The 19,819-nt window shown below is 43.2% G+C and overlaps 1 protein-coding gene and 4 non-coding genes across 5 annotated transcripts in view; 1 reads left to right on the top strand and 4 right to left on the bottom strand.

The window, feature by feature from the left end:
• Positions 1-2,009: 2,009 nt before the first annotated feature.
• On the bottom strand, positions 2,010-2,081 carry trnaw-cca (transfer RNA tryptophan (anticodon CCA)). Its single transcript has one exon. It is a non-coding gene; the product is annotated as a tRNA-Trp (tRNA).
• Positions 2,082-4,800: 2,719 nt separating this feature from the next.
• Positions 4,801-4,872, bottom strand: trnaw-cca (transfer RNA tryptophan (anticodon CCA)). Its single transcript has one exon. It is a non-coding gene; the product is annotated as a tRNA-Trp (tRNA).
• A 2,278-nt stretch (positions 4,873-7,150) lies between these two features.
• Positions 7,151-7,222, bottom strand: trnaw-cca (transfer RNA tryptophan (anticodon CCA)). Its single transcript has one exon. It is a non-coding gene; the product is annotated as a tRNA-Trp (tRNA).
• A 1,985-nt stretch (positions 7,223-9,207) lies between these two features.
• trnaw-cca (transfer RNA tryptophan (anticodon CCA)) lies at positions 9,208-9,279 on the bottom strand. Its single transcript has one exon. It is a non-coding gene; the product is annotated as a tRNA-Trp (tRNA).
• Positions 9,280-12,526: 3,247 nt separating this feature from the next.
• The window catches only part of spred2a (sprouty related EVH1 domain containing 2a), a 30,749-nt gene continuing 23,456 nt past the window's right edge, over positions 12,527-19,819 (top strand). The window contains exon 1 of the mRNA XM_063199391.1: positions 12,527-13,179. Coding sequence (XP_063055461.1) covers positions 13,154-13,179 — 26 coding nt within the window. The 5' untranslated portion in view covers positions 12,527-13,153. The remainder of the gene's footprint in view (positions 13,180-19,819) is intronic.

Raw genomic sequence — 19,819 nt, 5'->3', positions numbered from 1 at the left:
GCGAATTCCCCAATTCATGGGTTTTTTGAGCTGGAAGGCCAACGTATATAAAAAGAAAAAAATTAATGATTGGAATAGTTAAAAAACTGGGCCATGAATCTACAATCCATGACAGTTTAACATTATTGATGGAATTATGGAAATAAATCAACTTTTTCATGGTATTCTAATAAAAAGGCCTGGAGCTGTATAATACAGCCACTTAGAATGTTGGAATGCTTGCATTCAGTTCTAAACGGACATACTCTGTCGTTTCCATCGCTCGTATTGCTCTTGCTGGACACTGCAGCGATTCTCTGTCGCTTAATCTCGCCGCCGCCGGCGTATTCGGCCAGTAGTCGAGTACATCTATGGCCAAAATGCACCATACCCCAAAAAAAATGATACAAAAGGTTTTTCAACTGATTTCAATACATCCAGCTGTCCTTACTAACATACTAAAAATCTAGGAAAATCTAACTTCTGGAAAGGTGTCATTTTCAAGATCAAAGTTTTTTAAAATAAAGGTTACTACATGATAATTACATTGGCATGAACTAACATGTTTTCAGGATCTGTTTGTTTGGAGTGCTGTTTGGGTGGATAAAGACACTACTGCTATGGTAATATCCATGTGTTGTTTGTCAGGGCACATCATCAGTAATGAATCATGGTGTCACTAGGTATTTTGGGTCTTTCAGCAGCTGAACTGAATAGACAGGAGCCACTACATGTGTAAGTAGAGGGCAAGGTGAAACGGTTGGTACTGGAGACAGACAATGTCCTGAAAGGACATAGGGCTTTAGCATAGCTTTCGGGTAAGCCAGAGTAGGGCCTGTTGTAGCTTCATATGCAAGGGTCAGGGCCTTGTATTCAATTAGGGCATGAAAAAGAGGACATGACTGGGAAACTGAGGCTATGTGGTCAAAGAATGATAGACGGTCATCAACAATGACACTTAGATTTCTTGTGGCCTTATTTGAGGCAACAGTAGCAGAATCGATATTGAGTTCGATATCATGGCAACCTAAATCTTTGGCTGGGATCACCAGCAGTGCATTTGGGCGAGGCTCAACTAAAGGTTGCATTCCTTCATACTTGTGGATAGTTCAGAGAGGCAAGCGGAAATGTGTGTGACCGTGGAGTCATCTGGCACAAAGTAACTGTGCTTCATCGGTGTAACAGTAGTATGAGAAGCTGTGAGAACAGATAACATGGCCCAGTGATGTGGTGTACATGGCAAATAGGAGTCCCAGCACCAGCCCTTAGGACACCTCTGTGGAGAGGCTATGATTTGAGGACAGCTGACCTTGCCCTTGATACATGCTAAGAATGATACCACCAGACTCAAAGAATGTCTGGAAGAACTTAAGAAACATAAAACTCAATTATTTATCTAAGAGAGATGTTAAATAATCATGTTTTGAAAAAATAAATGCTAGCTGGTGAGTCTGCACAAAGATTTTTAGATTTACTACAAAACAAAAAGAGATGTCCATAATCTCTTCTGAAGATATCTTCTGGCTTACTAGAAACAAAATAAAAGAGTAATTTTGAGCTTGGCTTTTTCAGATTTTGAGTTTTTGCATTTTGAAATGTAATGCATATTTAATTAGATATAGTCCAATTACCATATTAAAACATAACATTTCAGAAGTATGTATTAGTATGTGTATATGTAGTATGTCATTTAGCAGGTCCAATAGTAATAGAATCCATAAAAAAACCTTTTGTATCAATTATTTTGGGGTTAAACCCTAAATGTACTCGCCTACAGTGACGAATCCCATCGAACAGGAAGACAATCTTTCTTCTTCCACATAACCAATGACAAGAGTCGATGAGCTTAACACCAAGGCTGAATCTCAAATGGTGCACTAGCGCACTTTAGTGTTCATACTTCAGTGCATATGCCGTATTAGTTACACACTGAAACATAGTGCCCTAAGTGCACAAGTGCACCATTTGAGATCCAGCCCAAGTGCCACACGGGTCAGTTTTAAACCCCTAGGCCCAGGGCACCAAACGAATGACCCCGACGTGATTTGAACACGCAACCTTCTGATCTGGAGTCAGACGCGCTACCGTTGCGCCACGAGGTCCCTGGCAGAATTTGCATAACCCTGAAAACAGTGGAATGTGGAACACAGCAACAGGTGGTGCTTTCACATGATTTCGTTTCGGGTAGGGAGCGCACATCCAGTCACGTGTTGCAGGTGCCAGACAAAAGTGTCAGACAGTTCTGGAAGGTAGGTCTGCAGACTGCGGAATAAGCTCCAAAAGACAAATTAAAACAGCAACATTTCGATCACCCTGGATATTCATCAGGCATAGATTATTAGGCATAGATAATTAAATAAACTTTATAAATTGGCAGTATGCAAACCTTCCTCCTGACCTGTTCAGGATGATGAAAACAGCACAGCCTAATAATAATAATTTTCTGTGTAGTATTATTGATGATGTTGTATGGTTGTTATACAGCTTCCTAGAATGATGTGAGAGCTTCCTATCACTTTGAATGGGCCTTTCCAACAACCCACTTTTGTGAGTGCCAAACACAGACATCCTATAGGAAGACTAGATGCGCCATCCGCGTTCCCGTCATGCAAGTCGAACGTCCGCGCATGGCGGCCATGTTAGCACAGCCTGCTGGCTCAACCAGTTGCAGTGAGTTTTTGGTGATCCATACTCTTCAGGTGGCCTGAATTCCCTCAAATTTACGTCGATTTTCGAAAGGCTTGGTTTGTTATAAAGTATAAAAAATTCCGAACGTAAGTATTATGTTGATACTGCATAGTGATTAATATTCACGTTATATTATATTATATTACATTACATTATAATGTACATGGGCCTACAATCATGTATAATATGGTTTAGTAGTCTTATCCAAGTAATTAAATAGATTCCATAAACAAATGCACAAAGTATTATTTTATATTTTGAGTAAAATAACAATTAAACGGTCCCATGTGTGCTACATTCTGCTTTGGGTTCGACAGCTCCACCCTGTGTTCAAAATGAGTCACGACGCTTAGAATTAAATTGTTGCGATGTAATCTCTCTTCCAGTACCTCATCTGTCGCCTTTAATTTGATGCAAATGCGATTAATATATCCCTTCCATCAACGTAATGCACAACAACGGTTAAAATGTGTAGGCCTATTTGCTCTTGGTCCATCTCTATATTTGGACAAATAAATAGGCCTAAGTGGGAAGTACTCTCCTGTGCGTTTTACCTCAGTCTGCACTTAAGTTTTAAGGAGCCCTACTATTTATATACACATGTCAATATTTCAGCGAAATAACAGCATACATATTTCAGCATCTCAACGTCTCAATTCCTCAGTTAACTTCAGGTGCAACGGAGGCTCTGTGGAGAGTTAAGGCTGCGCTAATATGGCCGACCTGTGCGGACGTGCTTGAAATACTCGATGACGTATCTAGTCTTCCTATATGATATCTGTGGTGCCAAAGCTGTCTTCCCCCCCCCATTTGACAATATGCTGCACAGTTTCAATACCTACTCTAACCACAATCCTGCACAGTGCACCTTTAACACAGAGCAACTCTAAGCCATAAACCATTGGACACCAAACCAATGACCCTGACATGATTTGAAAACGCAACCTTCTGATCTGCAGTCAGACGCGCTACCGTTGCGCCACGAGGTCTCTGCCACAGTATGTGTTAAAACAGAATCTTTTGAATGAAGAAGGACACTGGAAAACAATTTGTGTTTCATTCGTTCAACTCATTCATCAGCACACACATGCACCTGGTGAACAGGCTATTCCCTATATGCAGGGGTGTCAAACTCATTTTGGCTCAAGGGCCATTTCATCTCTGTTGGGTCGGACCGTAAACAACAGCATTTGTCAAATACTGTTTATCATTTAATGACGTTTAATAATGTTTTTTCTTTCAGTAAGCTATATTTTTATGCACATATATATAGCTTGATAACTGATCAGAAAGATCAATGACCATCACACAGAAGTCATCACATAAATGGGATAGAGATTTGTGACATTCTCTGTTTTTTTACATTTGTTTTTTATCATTTGGTTTTTGATTAGGTTTGATCAGGCCATTACATCCCAGTCTACAATTTTGACCTCTCAGGTTCTCCATGAGCCGTGCGGAAGGGGCGGAGCCTTACTGCACATATACACCAAGTGCGACATGAGTGATTCCAGCGACGGAAGTAATTGACTTTTTATTGAGTTGCTGGCGAGACAAGAGAAGAGACAGAAGCGCTTCGGGCGACTAGGGGCGATTTGAGCGAATATTATACTGCCACCACAGTCAATTGGCATGCTTGCATTCAGCTCTAAACGGACATACTCTGTTGCTTCCATCGCTCATATCGCTCTTGCTAACAGTGCAGCCATTCTCTGAGTGCGTCTTAATATGCGACCTTGCCTCCTCCACTTGCTTCTCGTCATGATGACATCACTGACAACAGCATTATATTTCAATATCTTGCAAAAGCTCAATTGTAGAGTCTTTTTCTCATTTGCAATTGGGATGGTGAATGAAAAACAGTGCCTCAAAAGTTGTTGTGGCTAGGCTGACAGCTGGGAAACTTTATCGCTTTCTCCACTGAGGAGGGGCAAGGAGACGGGACGAGGAGACAAGCACAAGTGGAGGAAGCAAGGTCGCTTAATCTCGTCGCCGCCGGCGTATTCGGCCAGTGAGGAATCCCATCGAACAGGAAGAAGCTCTTCCTTCTTCCACAGGACCAATGACAGAGTCGATGAGCTTAACACCAAGTGTCACACGGGCCAGTTTTAAACCCCTAGGGCACCAAACGAATGACCCCGACGTGATTTGAACACGCAACCTTCTGATCTGGAGTCAGACGCGCTACCGTTGCGCCACGAGGTCCCTGGCAGAGTTTGTATAACCCTGAAAACAGTGGAATGTGGAACACAGCAACAGGTGGTGCTTTCACATTATTTCGTTTTGGGTAGGGAGCGCACAGAGCCATACAGAGGGAGAGTCGGGCAATCTCCACTGTGTCCTAGGGCCGACTTCCGCATTAGCAAAATTAGCTGTTTTAGCGTCGCGGAACTGCTTAGCGTTGTGAAGTGCCTAGAAGTGGGCGTAGCACACAGCAAATGCAATGTGATGCAATGCAGGGAATATGACAAGACTCGCTATTCGTAGTAGTAACTTCAGATAAACATCACAGATGGTAAAACTGTTGTGATTATCATTACCGAGACAGTTGATAGTTTACATATTTGTGGTGATTATCCCGCAGTATAGTTCGTTAGTCCTTATTTTTGGCTTTTTATGTGGTGGTTCTATGTTGAGTCTATGGAAAGACAGCCGCTTTAGGCACGACCTCGATCTCGTTGAAAGGCGGGGCTGGAATTTCTTTCCTGGTCTTCCATTCGCGTAACTCTCCCTCTGTATGGCTCTGGGTGTGCACATCCAAAGTCACGTGTTGCAGGTGCCAGACAAAAGTGTCAGACAGTTCTGGCAGGAAGGTCTGCAGACTGCGGAATAAAAAAAAACTAAATTCAATTAAAACAGCAACATTTCGATCACCATGGATATTCATCAGGCATAGATTATTAGACGTAGACAATGAAATGAAGGTTTATTAATTGGCAGTGTGCAGACCGTCCTCCTGACCTGTTCAGGATGATGAAAACAGCACAGCCTAATANTAATAATTTTCTGTGTAGTATTATTGATGATGTTGTATGGTTGTTATACAGCTTCCTAGAATGATGTGAGCGTTTCCTATCAGTTTGAACAGGCCTTTCCAACAACCCACTTTTGTGAGTGCCAAAGCTGTCTAGCCCCCCCCCCCAATTTGACAATATGCTGCACAGATTCAATACCTACTCTAACCACAATCCTGTACAGTGCACCTTTAACACAGAGCAACTCGACACCAAACCAATGACCCCAACGTGATTTGAACACACAACCTTCTGATCTGGAGTCAGACGAGCTACCGTTGCGCCGTGAGGTCTCTTCCACAGTATGTGTTAAAACAGAATCTTTTGAATGAAGAAGGGCACTGGAAAACAATTTGTGTTTCATTCGTTCAACTCATTCATCAGCACACACATGCACCTGGTGAACAGGCTATTCCCTATATGCAGGGGTGTCAAACTCATTTTGGCTCAAGGGCCATTTCATCTCTGTTGGGTCGGACCGTAAACAACAGCATTTGTCAAATACTGTTTATCATTTAATGACGTTTAATAATGTTTTTTCTTTCAGTAAGCTGTATTTTTATGCACATATATATACCTTGATAACTGATCAGAAAGATCAATGACCATCACACAGAAGTCATCACATAAATGGGATAGAGATTTGTGACATTCTCTGTTTTTTTTACATTTATTTTTTATCATTTGGTTTTTGATTAGGTTTGATCAGGCCATTAGATCCCAGTCTACAATTTTGACCTCTCAGGTTCTCCATGAGCCGTGCGGAAGGGGCGGAGCCTTACTGCACATATACACCAAGTGCGACATGAGCAATTCCAGCGACGGAAGTAATTGACTTTTTATTGAGTTGCTGGCGAGACAAGATAAGAGACAGAAGCGCTTCGGGCGACTAGGGGCGATTTGAGCGACAGATTGTAATTGGACTTGAGCTAATATAATACAGCCACTTAGAATGTTGGAATGCTTGCATTCCGCTCTAAACGGACATACTCATACTGCTCTTGCTGCACACTCCAGCGATTCTCTGACGCTTAGAGTACGTCTTAATATGCAACCTTGCCTCCTCCACTTGCGCTTGTCTCCTCGTCCCGCCTCCTGGCCCCTCCTCCGTGGAGAAAACTATAAAGTTTCCCAGCTGTCAGCCTAGCCACAACAACTTTTGAGGGACTGTTTTTCATTCACCATCCCAATTGCAAAAGAGAAAAAGACTCTACAATTGAGCTTTTGCAAGATATTGAAATATAATGCTGTTGTCAGTGATGTCATCATGACGAGAAGCAAGTGGAGGAGGCAAGGTTGCATATTAAGATATACTCTTAATCTCGTCGCCGCCGGCGTATTCGGCCAGTGAGGAATCCCATCGAACAGGAAGAAGCTCTTCCTTCTTCCACAGGACCAATGACAGAGTCGATGAGCTTAACACCAAGTGTCACACGGGCCAGTTTTAAACCCCTAGGGCACCAAACGAATGACCCCGACGTGATTTGAACACGCAACCTTCTGATCTGGAGTCAGACGCGCTACCGTTGCGCCACGAGGTCCCTGGCAGAGTTTGTATAACCCTGAAAACAGTGGAATGTGGAACACAGCAACAGGTGGTGCTTTCACATTATTTCGTTTTGGGTAGGGAGCGCACAGAGCCATACAGAGGGAGAGTCGGGCAATCTCCACTGTGTCCTAGGGCCGACTTCCGCATTAGCAAAATTAGCTGTTTTAGCGTCGCGGAACTGCTTAGCGTTGTGAAGTGCCTAGAAGTGGGCGTAGCACACAGCAAATGCAATGTGATGCAATGCAGGGAATATGACAAGACTCGCTATTCGTAGTAGTAACTTCAGATAAACATCACAGATGGTAAAACTGTTGTGATTATCATTACCGAGACAGTTGATAGTTTACATATTTGTGGTGATTATCCCGCAGTATAGTTCGTTAGTCCTTATTTTTGGCTTTTTATGTGGTGGTTCTATGTTGAGTCTATGGAAAGACAGCCGCTTTAGGCACGACCTCGATCTCGTTGAAAGGCGGGGCTGGAATTTCTTTCCTGGTCTTCCATTCGCGTAACTCTCCCTCTGTATGGCTCTGGGTGTGCACATCCAAAGTCACGTGTTGCAGGTGCCAGACAAAAGTGTCAGACAGTTCTGGCAGGAAGGTCTGCAGACTGCGGAATAAAAAAAAACTAAATTCAATTAAAACAGCAACATTTCGATCACCCTGGATCTTCATCAGGCATAGATCAGTGGTTCTCAAACTTTTTGTGTGAAGTACCACCTGAGAAAATATTGAGCTCTCTGAGTACCACCTTGACAACCAACATTAGAATATCGCAGTAAAGGCCTTCCATATTCACTTTTGCCAGTCAATACAGGAGAGGTTCATAATGGCATCAACAGCTACGGTCACATTCAGTGCAAGTTTGTTTTTAAATGTCTTGCTTGCCTAGTATTATTCTGCATTATGTTTTCAGATTCATACAATTCAATATTACAAAATGTGAGACCAAAGAGACATTTTCAACTGCAACAACTTGATCAGCCTTCAAATCAATGCACAAAAAATGAATTCTTCCAAGTACCACCAGAGATGTCTCAAGTACCACCAGTGGTACACGTACCACAGTTTGAGCACCACTGGGATAGATTATTAGACGTAGACAATGAAATGAAGGTTTATTAATTGGCAGTGTGCAGACCGTCCTCCTTCAACTGTGTGTGGTTAGTAGTCAGTATGCCTGACAAAGATCCAGGGTGATCAAAACGTTGCTGTTTTCATTTAATTAAGTTTCTTTTTCGGAGTTTTCATAATATTTAATAAAGTTTTTTATTTGGGGCTCATTCCACAGTGTGCAGACCTAGCTTCTCGAACTGTTTTTACATAATTTTTTAAAACTTTTGATAACTTCAGTTACAGAATGCAGTATATGACGCCAAAGGTTCCCCTTGTTTGGCCAATCATAATGCAGAAGGCCAAACTGCCTAGAGCTAAAAGGCTTTCCCTAAACATCACCGTCACTGAAGCATCTTTTTTTCAATGGCAGCACTGTGTGACACACAGAGTCGGATTAAGATAGCCTGGGGCCCCTAGACGAGAGGTTGCTGTCTGTGTGCTCTCCCACAAGGCAAATTTACATAAACAGTCATCAGAATTGCGAGCTAGGAATTAAGGACAACATGACTACCAACTGTACTCAACACAACAGATGAATGTTTCAATATTGCATGGTGTCATGGAACCTTCATGACATTGATGGCAGAAGTTTAATTCAATATCTCACAAAAGCACAATTCAAAGGTAATTTTCTCAACCCGGGATGTTGAATGGGGAAAATTCCTCCAAACATTGTTGTGGCTATAGGCTGAAACTGTTTTCTCCACAGAGACCGGGCGTCAGCAAAGCGCGAGGGAACAATCACAGGTCGACGACGGGAGTTTGGATAACGGAATTGACCCAGTGACCAATGGCAGTTCAACAATTCCATTCATCGTCTCATCGTATATCGTTGTAGATCGATTTCAAAGCAACAAAGGAATGACCCCGACGTGATTTGAACACGCAACCTTCTGATCTGGAGTCAGACGCGCTACCGTTGCGCCACGAGGCCCCTGGGCACAAGCCTCAAACCTTATCTGCCATGTTGCTAAATATAAATGCTCTGGAGCGAAGCACCATGTGGTGGCCACACTCTATTTCCCATAAGGTCAGACAGGGGGAGAGTTGAGCTAACAGCACACATTACAGTACAACAAGTAAAATGGGCGTACCACTGCACCGAAGTGGCTACAACTGCTTGCCGTTGGGCCAGTACCCTATTGTGAAACAAGTACTGAATATTATTTAAATAAAACAATAATATAAAATTGTGAAGGAATGCTTTCTAATAACATGGCATTATAGATGGTACATGTTGTTATAAAGTTTCCGCCCCGTACCCTCTCAGGTACAACAAACTGAAAGAGCATATTTGTACCTGCAGGTTTCACATTGTACCCTATGTGTGGCCTAATGGATAGATATTTTATCTCAAGAATATGTTATTGCAGTGATCCCAAACTGGGGGTTGAGACCCCCTGAGGGGTTGTGAAGATACTCAAGGGGGTGCAGAAAGAATAGATGTTTTAATATAAAAAAACACATGTTATTAGTTAAGGAGGAACATAGGAAAACACAGGAAAATAACTAACAGAAATTAGTAACATACTCACTCATAAGACTAACTCACGACACGAGGTGTCACAAGTAACAGTAAAAGGCAAAAAATGTATGTGCTTCAAATTGTTTAATCCCTTAATATTGATACATTCTAAATTGATATATGATATTCATAAGGAAAGTAAAAACATGAGTAAAAACAGAGTCTGGCCACATGTCTGCAGTATGCACTGGCTTATGTGTTGTTCTTATTACACTGTTATAACGTTTTGGCACCACCTAGAGGTGCATACAGATTAACGTTTCAGGCTACACGTTTTCTAACAGAAGGTTTTTTTTTTTTATTTACATTAATGTACTTATAGAATGACTTAATTGCAAAGTTAAATTATTTTAGGCTGAGGTTTGAGAATGTGTATACTTGGATGTTCTCTTTTGAATTACATGCCATCTTCCAAAGTCAAATTAAAGCATTGAAACAAAATATCCCAAGTGGGATTGTCAGCAAGCATATCACCTGTACCTAATGTATTATTTATATATATATATATATATATATATATATATATATATATATATATATATATATATATATATATATATATCATTACATTATACATACATTCGTGCATATAGTAACAATTGTTCCACCTTTCTCAATAGGACCCATAACTAGGCTACAAATTGCAAGACCTTTTCATGACCACACGGTGGTGCAAGACCTTCTTAAATTCTACTGTTGCCCACATCATCCATTGGTCACACGCCGCACACGTCATTGGTGTGGACAACTGCTACACTTTTATTGATAAAAAGAGAAGGAAAAAAAACGGTCAGCAAAAACTTGTTTGTAAGACCTGTGCACCTAAGGCCGCGGTTAGGTGGGAAAAGGAACAACTAAATCCCCAAGACTTGAAATCCCCTCAAAACTGAGTACAGAAAAAAAAATACTCAAGTAAAAGTATCTTTACATTGCCTAAATCCTACTCAAGTAAAAGTCCCTATCTAGAAATCTAGAAATCTACTCAAGCAAACGTAAAAAGTACTTAACTTAAAGGTACACTGTGCAGGAAATGGTCAAAAAACGTACTGCAACTATGCTGATCATTGAAACTGGGGTGCCTATTGGCAAATTTGATCTTTTCATGAAAGTTTACTAAGTAATAAACTAATATTTTCTAGTAGGCCTATGGCCCAAGTACAGTCATTTTTGAAGCTAAAAATGGCTATTTCTGGACATTCAAAATGACAGCGCATTCAGTCGTAATGAATACTTTGAATTTGATGGTGGTGGTAAGTATTCATGAAAAAGGTAACATTGGTGAATGGGTAGCATGGATTCTGGAAATAAACAAATAAAAATCTTACTCAGTGTACCTTTAAAATGTAGGCCTAATTTGATAAGTAGATACTACTGTAATATAGGCTATTTTAATAAGCTTTCCTCTCGAGAATTCAATGTTTCTTTTTCTTGACATAGTCCTCCATAATCTTATCTCTTGCTTGACACCAGCCCTCACCCAATACATTGATCCGAGATATGTGGGACAAGAAAGGTGTGCTCAATCCTGCATAATCTTTCATTTCCGTTAGATTGTTGTAGGTTATTATTTTGCCTGGCATTTTGTCTCTCAATCTGTTTTTTATTCAGTAGTAGGCCTACATAGGTCAGGTTCCAGTGTAGTGAAGTAGGCTACTTCGGTCAAAATGCACTCAAGTAGTAGGCCTAGATTGGTGCCTACTCATAAAAACTCCTCAAGCAGGTAACACTAGGCTAGGCCCACTTGAGTAGGCCTAAATGTGTAGGCCTAAATTAAATGATTACTTTCCGCCCCTGGATCGGATTCATTATTTTCACAACTTTAATGACTTAAAAACGCTTGATTGTTTTTTCCCCTACACCTTAAAACGAATGCCTATTAACGTTAAGGTGTTTTCTGAGCAGCCCCTCCATAGAGTTAGCCTAAAATGTCTCCTAATCTGAAGCGATTAAACACATTGGTAATTAACACTAGAGGATTGCGCTCTGGATTGGTAGGATAATCACCCTAATCACGACACACACACACCTAATAAGATAAACTCCTGGTAGTCCTCTAGTTTTGTAGTTTCACTGTTGCAGCTAATGTCGCCTATGACAATAAGTGGCGAAAAGCTGGCTCCACATAGCCTATCATAACGGTACCTGTCGCAACACACAACATGGAATTAAGCGAACCATAGGTCTATTACACATTTCAGGAATGTGTGGTGGCTGTGTTGCTGTCTTTTTCCCATTAGTTAGCCTATTATATAGGTATGGGTTGCCAAGTGTAAAGTAATAGCCTACATGAGGGGGGGCTTTAAGGCACAAACTAAATAAATGTCAACGACAAAACAAACCAAAAACTGTCTTGCGTTGAGCTGAGTGCTGTGCGCGCAGGCTGTAGTGTGGTGTGTAGACTGTTATACCCCCTCTCTGCTGTCTTGGCTTCAAGAGAGATCCCTCTTCCGAAACAGTCTGCAGTTATTTAAATATGACGTCATCACTTCCGCACCCCCACCTCCACCATCACCATCACCTCAACAGCCATCCCTCCGCCTCCACCTCTCCAACCAGTTTCCCCGCCACCGCCACCACCTCCACCTCCTCCTTCACCAACACCCCCACCCCCATCCCTACCCCCCCTTCACCATGCCTGTCCTCAGCCCCCCCATTCCACCCTCGGTGTCGGCGGCGCTAGCTGCTGCCTCGCTTCGCTCTGCGCTGGGCTGCGTTGAGTTGCCGTGGTCTGCTGCTCTACTCGGCTCCATTCTGCTCTCCCTTCCAGAATCCAACATGGAGTAAGCAGAGATGGGGCTCGTTCGGGGCCATCCTAACCGACGACAGCAGCGGCAAGCCCAAGCAACAATCTCCACAGCGGTTGGCACGTTGGCAGGCACCGAAGGGGGCCGAAGGAAAGCGAGGGAGCCCCGGTGGGCCCGAGGGAGAATTCTCCAAGGATTTTACACTTTTTATGGACGCCACTGAAATAGTGCAGCAGGCATAACATGTAAGGACGGACGAATAAGGGAAGGAAGGAGAGAGAGAGAAAGGGAGAAGACGAGAGTGTGCTGGGCGAGAGACGAGACAGATACCGAGGAGATACCAAAAGAGGATAAGAGAAGAGGGTACAACAACCATCGAATGGGATATAACCGTTGGGATTAAGACGTGGTGCGTTTTAACGTGTTTTTTTTCCGGCCTCTCCAAGACACCCCAAGAGACGCCCGCGGACACAGACAATATGAAGCCTGAAAACTGTGTGCGCGCAGTGGGATTTTATTGTAGGTGAAACGAGGAAAAAATGAGCGAGGAAACACACCCCGACGAGTAAGTGGAACTATATGGTGGGAGGTGGGGGCGGGAGGGTACTGTCTGTCTTCTTTCGGGGGTCTCTGTTATAGAGCCTAGCTCTACATGAACACTGTGGTGGCTGCCCATAGGCGATCTCTCCTGTCGCGATTGATGTTTGCATGCTAATTTCCCTGGCCTGAAAAAAGATCACATGCGAAGATGATGGCTGTCGGTATGGGGTCGTTTGCTTCGCTCGTCCCCTTGTTGCTTTTGTCTCTCCCCGTGTGCGAGAGAAGGGCTGTCGGTGGGAGGTTGGGCCCCCTCTCGCCTTGCTCGCTGCACGGCTCCAGACTTTCAGTTCGGGGAGAGGGAGGGCTGGCTTGGGGGAGGAGGGGGGGTTGGAACGGAAACATTTTGTAAAAGGGACTTACAGTTGAATAGTTTCTTGATGTGTCGCCTTTTAAAGACGAACGGACCAAACTGCATTCGCCAAGCGAGCAGGTGAATCGTTATATTTTTTGCTTTAGTCAGAATGCGACTGGGTCTTACTCTCGGTTTACATTTGCACAGTCAGAAAGGGACACGAAAGTCTTTGTGGTGGTGGGTGAAGTGATAGGCAACATCCGCCATTTCTTTTTCGTGAATCGCCCTCATTTGCATACTGTCCTTCATTCATAAAAATACCGACGACAAGGCCCTCGCGGAGAGGAAAGAGGCTGCGCAGTAGCCTATGTAGCGTTAGCAAAAAATGTCACTGAGATCCTACATGCGTGGGAGCTTAATTTGTTGCTTTCTCACGGGAGTGAAAGACTACAATGAATCGATGTCTACGGCGAGCCAGCATAGCTTCCCTGTATTCGCAGAGGGAAAGGACGATATAGCCATGTCCGTGCTTTGGCCCTCACAGTCAACATGTCGTAGGCTAGATGCGAGTCTCCATAGTCTTCGGACTGCATGCTCGAAAACTCAGAATGATCTCCAGTAGGCCTATTCGTCTTTTTAAAGACCTTGATAGTCTACATACAGTTGACAACATCGACGGCATGTGTGATGTCAGTTCTGTCGGTGTAATTGTCAAATCACCACGTTCTCAAAACTGCCCACACCGCTGGCGTGCAGAACAGCAACCCTCAAACAGTTAGCCTGGGGTGACTTATTTTCATGAATCGGAAATCAGATGTAGCCCAATGTAGCATATGCTGTAACAAAGTAGGCGTATGTTTCAAAGCAAGACGCCGTGTGCAACATTTGTTTCTATTGCACGCGCTGGCTAGACTGCGTTTGTAACTGTGTTACAACAGTTTAGTTGTGTGTGTCGCCAATGTGTTATGGGCACAAACTTGTATTTTATCTTTACTATGCATGCGTGGACTAATCTAGGCTACTGTCTAAATAAAATATATCGGAGCGTAATAGGATTGAAGCGTATCCTAAAGTGAATAAAGAATTCAACTCTTGGAGTAGAATAGTAGGCCTATAGAATGGAATGGGATATCATTTTAAAAAGCCTTCTACAAAGTAGGCCTACAATTGAGATGTTCTCTTGACTAACATGATAACATAGCCCAAAGCAGCACAAACTAATCATTGCTATATGCCCTGGGAAGAGTTACATTTGTCATAGGGTCTACTCATCAGCAAGCAAACAAGCAAAAAAGGCGCCTTTTGACCTAAATGAAGGAGCGCCCCACCTTTTTTTATTGTATAAATCTTTATGACTCCCAACGCTCCCCCGGCCCTCACACACCCTTCAAGTTAAACATTGTGACTCAAAATGGAATGTGCATAGCCCTATAATAAAGTTAAGCCCTTATGAAATGTTTACCTTTTATCGATCATCACGTAGCCTAGACTCCTAGAGTAGACCTCACCTGGTGTTGGAGTTGACCTAGTAGGTCATTAACAGACGTGTACAAAGTAGACGTAAAAGAAATGTAAAAAAAAAACTCCAGGTGGATTGATGTAGAAAAGCCATTACCATCTTCGATAAATACATTTCTGCGAAATGCCAGTTACAGTTAGCCTACCTTTTGTTGAGCGGTATTGGATTAGGTCAGTTACAGTAGGACAACTCTCCCATTTCATACATCCATTAATCAAAAGCGATTTACAGTTACTTTTTTAAGTAGAGGGTAATGGTTTACAGTCCCTGGAGCAGTGTGGGGTTAGGTGCCTTTCTCAAGGCAACTTCAGCCATGGTGTGAGATAGGTAGTGGAAGCGGATGGGAATCGAAACGGTGACCCTCTGATCTTAAACTTCTCTCCTTAACCACCAATCCATGGCTGCACACTCCACAGCTGTGAAAAGCCACAACTCTGACCCTGCAACCCAGCCAACCAACCCGTACACACTCTGACTGTACCTCAAAGTCAAGGATCCTGGCCGTGAAACGCCCAGTGATTGGATACTCCGCGGAGCTCACTAAAGAGTATCCAATCACTGGGCGTTTCACATCCTAGCAAGGCCAGGATCCTTGACTTTGAGATACAGTCAGTATCTGTCACTTTTCAATGAGTCCATCAATAGTGTGGTACTAAGTGGGTTCCAAGTTCAAGAACCGGCAAAGGTCGTAAGTAATACAATGCAATACAATACAATACAACATGTATTTATAAAGCGCAGTGTCAGAACTATGAAGTTGATTCAAAGCGCTTCCAAAAGACACATACACACACACATACACATTCACACATGCACACACCAGCTCTGAAAGCTGCCGCACACTGCTAATTGCCCAGGGTTCACATGAGAAAGTGCATACACATGCAGCACACACACGCACACACACACATAGTACAGTAATATTAGTCCTAAAAAAGATTAGGCGGGAAGCAATCATAACATCGCCCAATTTCATAACATCAAGACCAAGCCTACTAGCGTAGGAAGGCTCTGTAGTTCTACTTATCTGAAAAGTGTTATCAAATCTTAAGGGATCTTGTATGCCGACACAGCTCGAACTTGAGGTCGCACTGTCCATTTCTCCCATAGACAGTCGTCTTATTAGATCAATATCTGTTGGAGATTATGCATTGTATGTTGAGCTTGGGAATATATCGAAAGCACTGCTGTGGGCCCCTCTTGGAAAGCACGTCGTCTGTGACCCCATCACAGAATTTAGGCAAAATCTGTGAGACTGCCACAGATTTTTGTCACAATGGTCCGTGTTCATTTCACAGAATTCCCTGAGATAATGTTGCAGCCAGCCACCCGTGCCCCGACCACCACCACCATACCACCATCATCAAAACATTCATCATTTCCCAATGTCAAGTGTATGAGCCTTGGAAGTGTGTCAGCCTAATTAGTCATGCCAAGTGATTGGATACTCCGCAGAGTTCACTAAAGTAGTATCCAATCACTGGGCGTGATTACGAAGGCTGATACACTTCGGAGGACGCACACTAGACATTGCGAAACGGCCATTTTCTCAACATCTCACCAAGTACTCTGGAGAGCTAAGTTTCATTATTATCATCATTGCAATCACAAACACACACACACACACACACACACCTTCCTATGAATTGCTTAGTGTTTCTGGCAGGTCCCTGCCTCTCATCTTCTCCTCCCCATGTGTCACTCTGACTCAGTTGACACCCTATATGACATGGCATTTCTTTTTTACACTGCATTACACTTAGCTAATGCTATTGTCCAAAGTGACTTGCAGTTATCTTTCTAAGTACAGGGTATTGGTTACAATCCCTGGAGCAGTGTGTGTGGGGTTAGGTGCCTTTCTCAAGGTGAGATAGTGAGTGGAAGTGTGGGATTCGATCAAACCTGTAACCCTCTGATCTAAAACCCGTGGATCTTCTCAACCACTAGGCCAAGGCTGCCAATGTGACCCTGTCAACAGTTGACACCCAATACAACCCTGTTGCAGCATTTGTGAAAGAAAGCCCATGGGAAACTCCAACTCCCCTTGTGACACAGCACTCCACAGCACACGAGTGAACACTGCACACAACGACATTGCATTTACGCCTCACCCGTGCAAGGGCGTAGCCCTCAGTGGCGCCCCTGGGGAGCAGTGCAGCGGGACGATACCATGCTCAGGGTACCTCAGTCATGGTGGAGGATGGGGGAGAGCACTGGTTGATTACTCCCCCCACCAACCTGACGGGTCGGGAGTTGAATCGGCAACCTTTGGGATACAAGTCCGATGCCCTGACCGCTCACCCATGACTGCCCCTATTGCATCAGGGGTTGAACTGCTATTACACACTGTAGATTAAGTACAATACATGTACTGAAATACCAGCTAACACCCAGTAAGTTATGATATCGTTGCATTGCCTTAGACAGAGCTCTAAATTAACTTTTGTGTCACCAGCTGCCCGGCTAGTGGATGTTAATCTTACCAGCCAGAAACACACACTCACTAAAGGGTCAAAGTGGCTAGTAAGTTGGTCTTTTCTACCGGCCACATTGAATATTCACCTGCATTTGGCCGGTTGGCTGTTAATTTACAGTGCCCGGGACTCGTATGTCAAGCTCCAAACCTTCCAACCGCTGTCCCTGACTACTGACCCCTGTCGCTAACACTGTACAGTGAGTATCCTAATCCAGAGGTGTCAAAAACTAAAAGTAAAAGTTAAAAAAATAAAACACAGTTTCCCTCCTAACAGGTAGGCGTAATTAATCTGAGTAATCAGTAGACCTGTGTACTTGTTTTAGGATCAGATTACTTTAGTTTGCACTGTGGTTGGATTACATTTTTGGTGGACTCTTGTTAGGTTTTTAGTGTTTTTCCTCTAACAGCACAGTCTAGCTACCTCATTAGGTACAATGGGGTATAGAGTGTAACAGCTAAATAATAGCATGCGCTAGTGTTACTTACTTAGTTGTACTTAGACCATGAATTTATTCTTAATCCTGGTCCTTCACACAATATGCTACTACTCTATCGTGCATACACTATATCCTTACCCAAGTCTTCAAACCCTCATTTTCTCAATGTGTAGTATGTAGCACCAACTCAGAGGGTTCAAAAGTAAAAGTAAATTCATGGTGTACAACTCTATCACATGGTATTACATAGTTGTTGCACCATTTACTCCATTGGAAGGAAACTGTGTTTCTTGTTTTACTTTTATTTTTACTTTTGACTGAATACCCTACTATATCCTGTATACGCTCAGTATACAGTCATGGGTAAGCGTTGGGCAGTCATGGGTAAGTTTTGGGCAGTCATGGGTAAGCAGTTAGGGCGTTAGATTTGTAGTCCAAAGCATTGGTTCCCAACCATTTTCTTCAGGGACCCATGTTTTTACTATTGTAAGGTTTGGTGACCCAACGGTGCGAGCGCTCCCACGAGAGGGAGTCACAAGAGGACCTCTGTTTCCTGCAAAAACTCATTTTAGTTATTTTATTCCTCAATTTGTCTTTGGTACAATATATAATAAATGTTTAATGTTGGACTAACATTTAGTTACATTAGTTAAATGCTTTGTCATTGATTCAACAGGGACTTTTCAATATAAAGCCCCTTAAAATCAAGAGGGCTCCGCGACCCCCTGTGCATCTCTGGCGACCCATAAGTTGGGTCCCGACCCATAGGTTGGGAACCACTGGTCCAAAGGTTGCTGGTTTGACTCCGACCCGCCAGGTTGGTGGGGGGAGTAATTAGCCAGTGCTCTCCCCCATCCTCCTCCATGACTGGAGTACCCTGAGCATGGTACCGTCCCACCGCACTGCTTCCTTTCGGGTGCCATTGGGGGGCTGCCCCCTTGCAAGGGGGAGGCTTAAATACAATTTCGTTGGGTGCAGTGTTCACTGTGCTGTGGATTGCTGTGTAACAATGACAATGGGAGTCGGAGTTTCCCAGTTGGGCTTTCACTTTCACTATATCCTCTAACCTATAACCTGTCCTCAAACCCTATATGTGTAAATATGTAACATTACATCATCTGACACCCAGTATGGCCCCTGTTTCATTTTCATCACCCAGCTACTAACTTACAACAGCAAAGTTATTTTGTAATATGATTTGACACTCGGAAAGAGCCCCCTTCACTTCCATACCACATCAGAAGTGAAGTTCACACCCCCCTACTACTAATAGCAAAGGTAATAGCGTGTGTGTGTGACAACAGACGACACCCAATAGAACTATGACCCATGTACTATCCTTCTTGCAACAGAGGTCTGCTTATAGCGACTACCAGGGATCTATCTAAAATGAACCTTTTTTCATCTCCAGCCAAAGTGACCAGTGTTGCCAGATGTAGTTATGTGATCAAATCCCACCCAAACGGTGCTCAAAAACTGCCTGGAGACGCTAAATTCCGCCCAATTTTAACAAATTGTATTGATTTCTATGGGCGTAAAACTGCAGAAAACCCGCCAACTGACCGATTTTTATCATTTTCACGGGTAACAGCCCAATACTGGCAACACTGAAAGTGGCTACTAAGTACATGCTAATCTTCCCGGCCAAACACACTATCACTAAAGGGTCAAAGTAGCTAGTAAGTTGGTATTTTCTACTAGCCCAACCGAAACTTCACCAGTATTTGTCTGGTTAGCTGGTGTTAATTTTGAGCCCTGGCGAGTCGACTACCATCCTACAGCAAAGACACAATAGCAATGTTCATAATGTTTCAACCCCGTTTCATTTTCATATCGTGTCACGGTTAAGGTAAAGGTGCGCGCCGCACATCCAACACGCAG

Source organism: Engraulis encrasicolus, chromosome 1 (assembly GCF_034702125.1).
Source record: "Engraulis encrasicolus isolate BLACKSEA-1 chromosome 1, IST_EnEncr_1.0, whole genome shotgun sequence".
NCBI lineage: Eukaryota > Metazoa > Chordata > Actinopteri > Clupeiformes > Engraulidae > Engraulis > Engraulis encrasicolus.
This window is presented reverse-complemented; position numbering and strand designations above follow the sequence as displayed.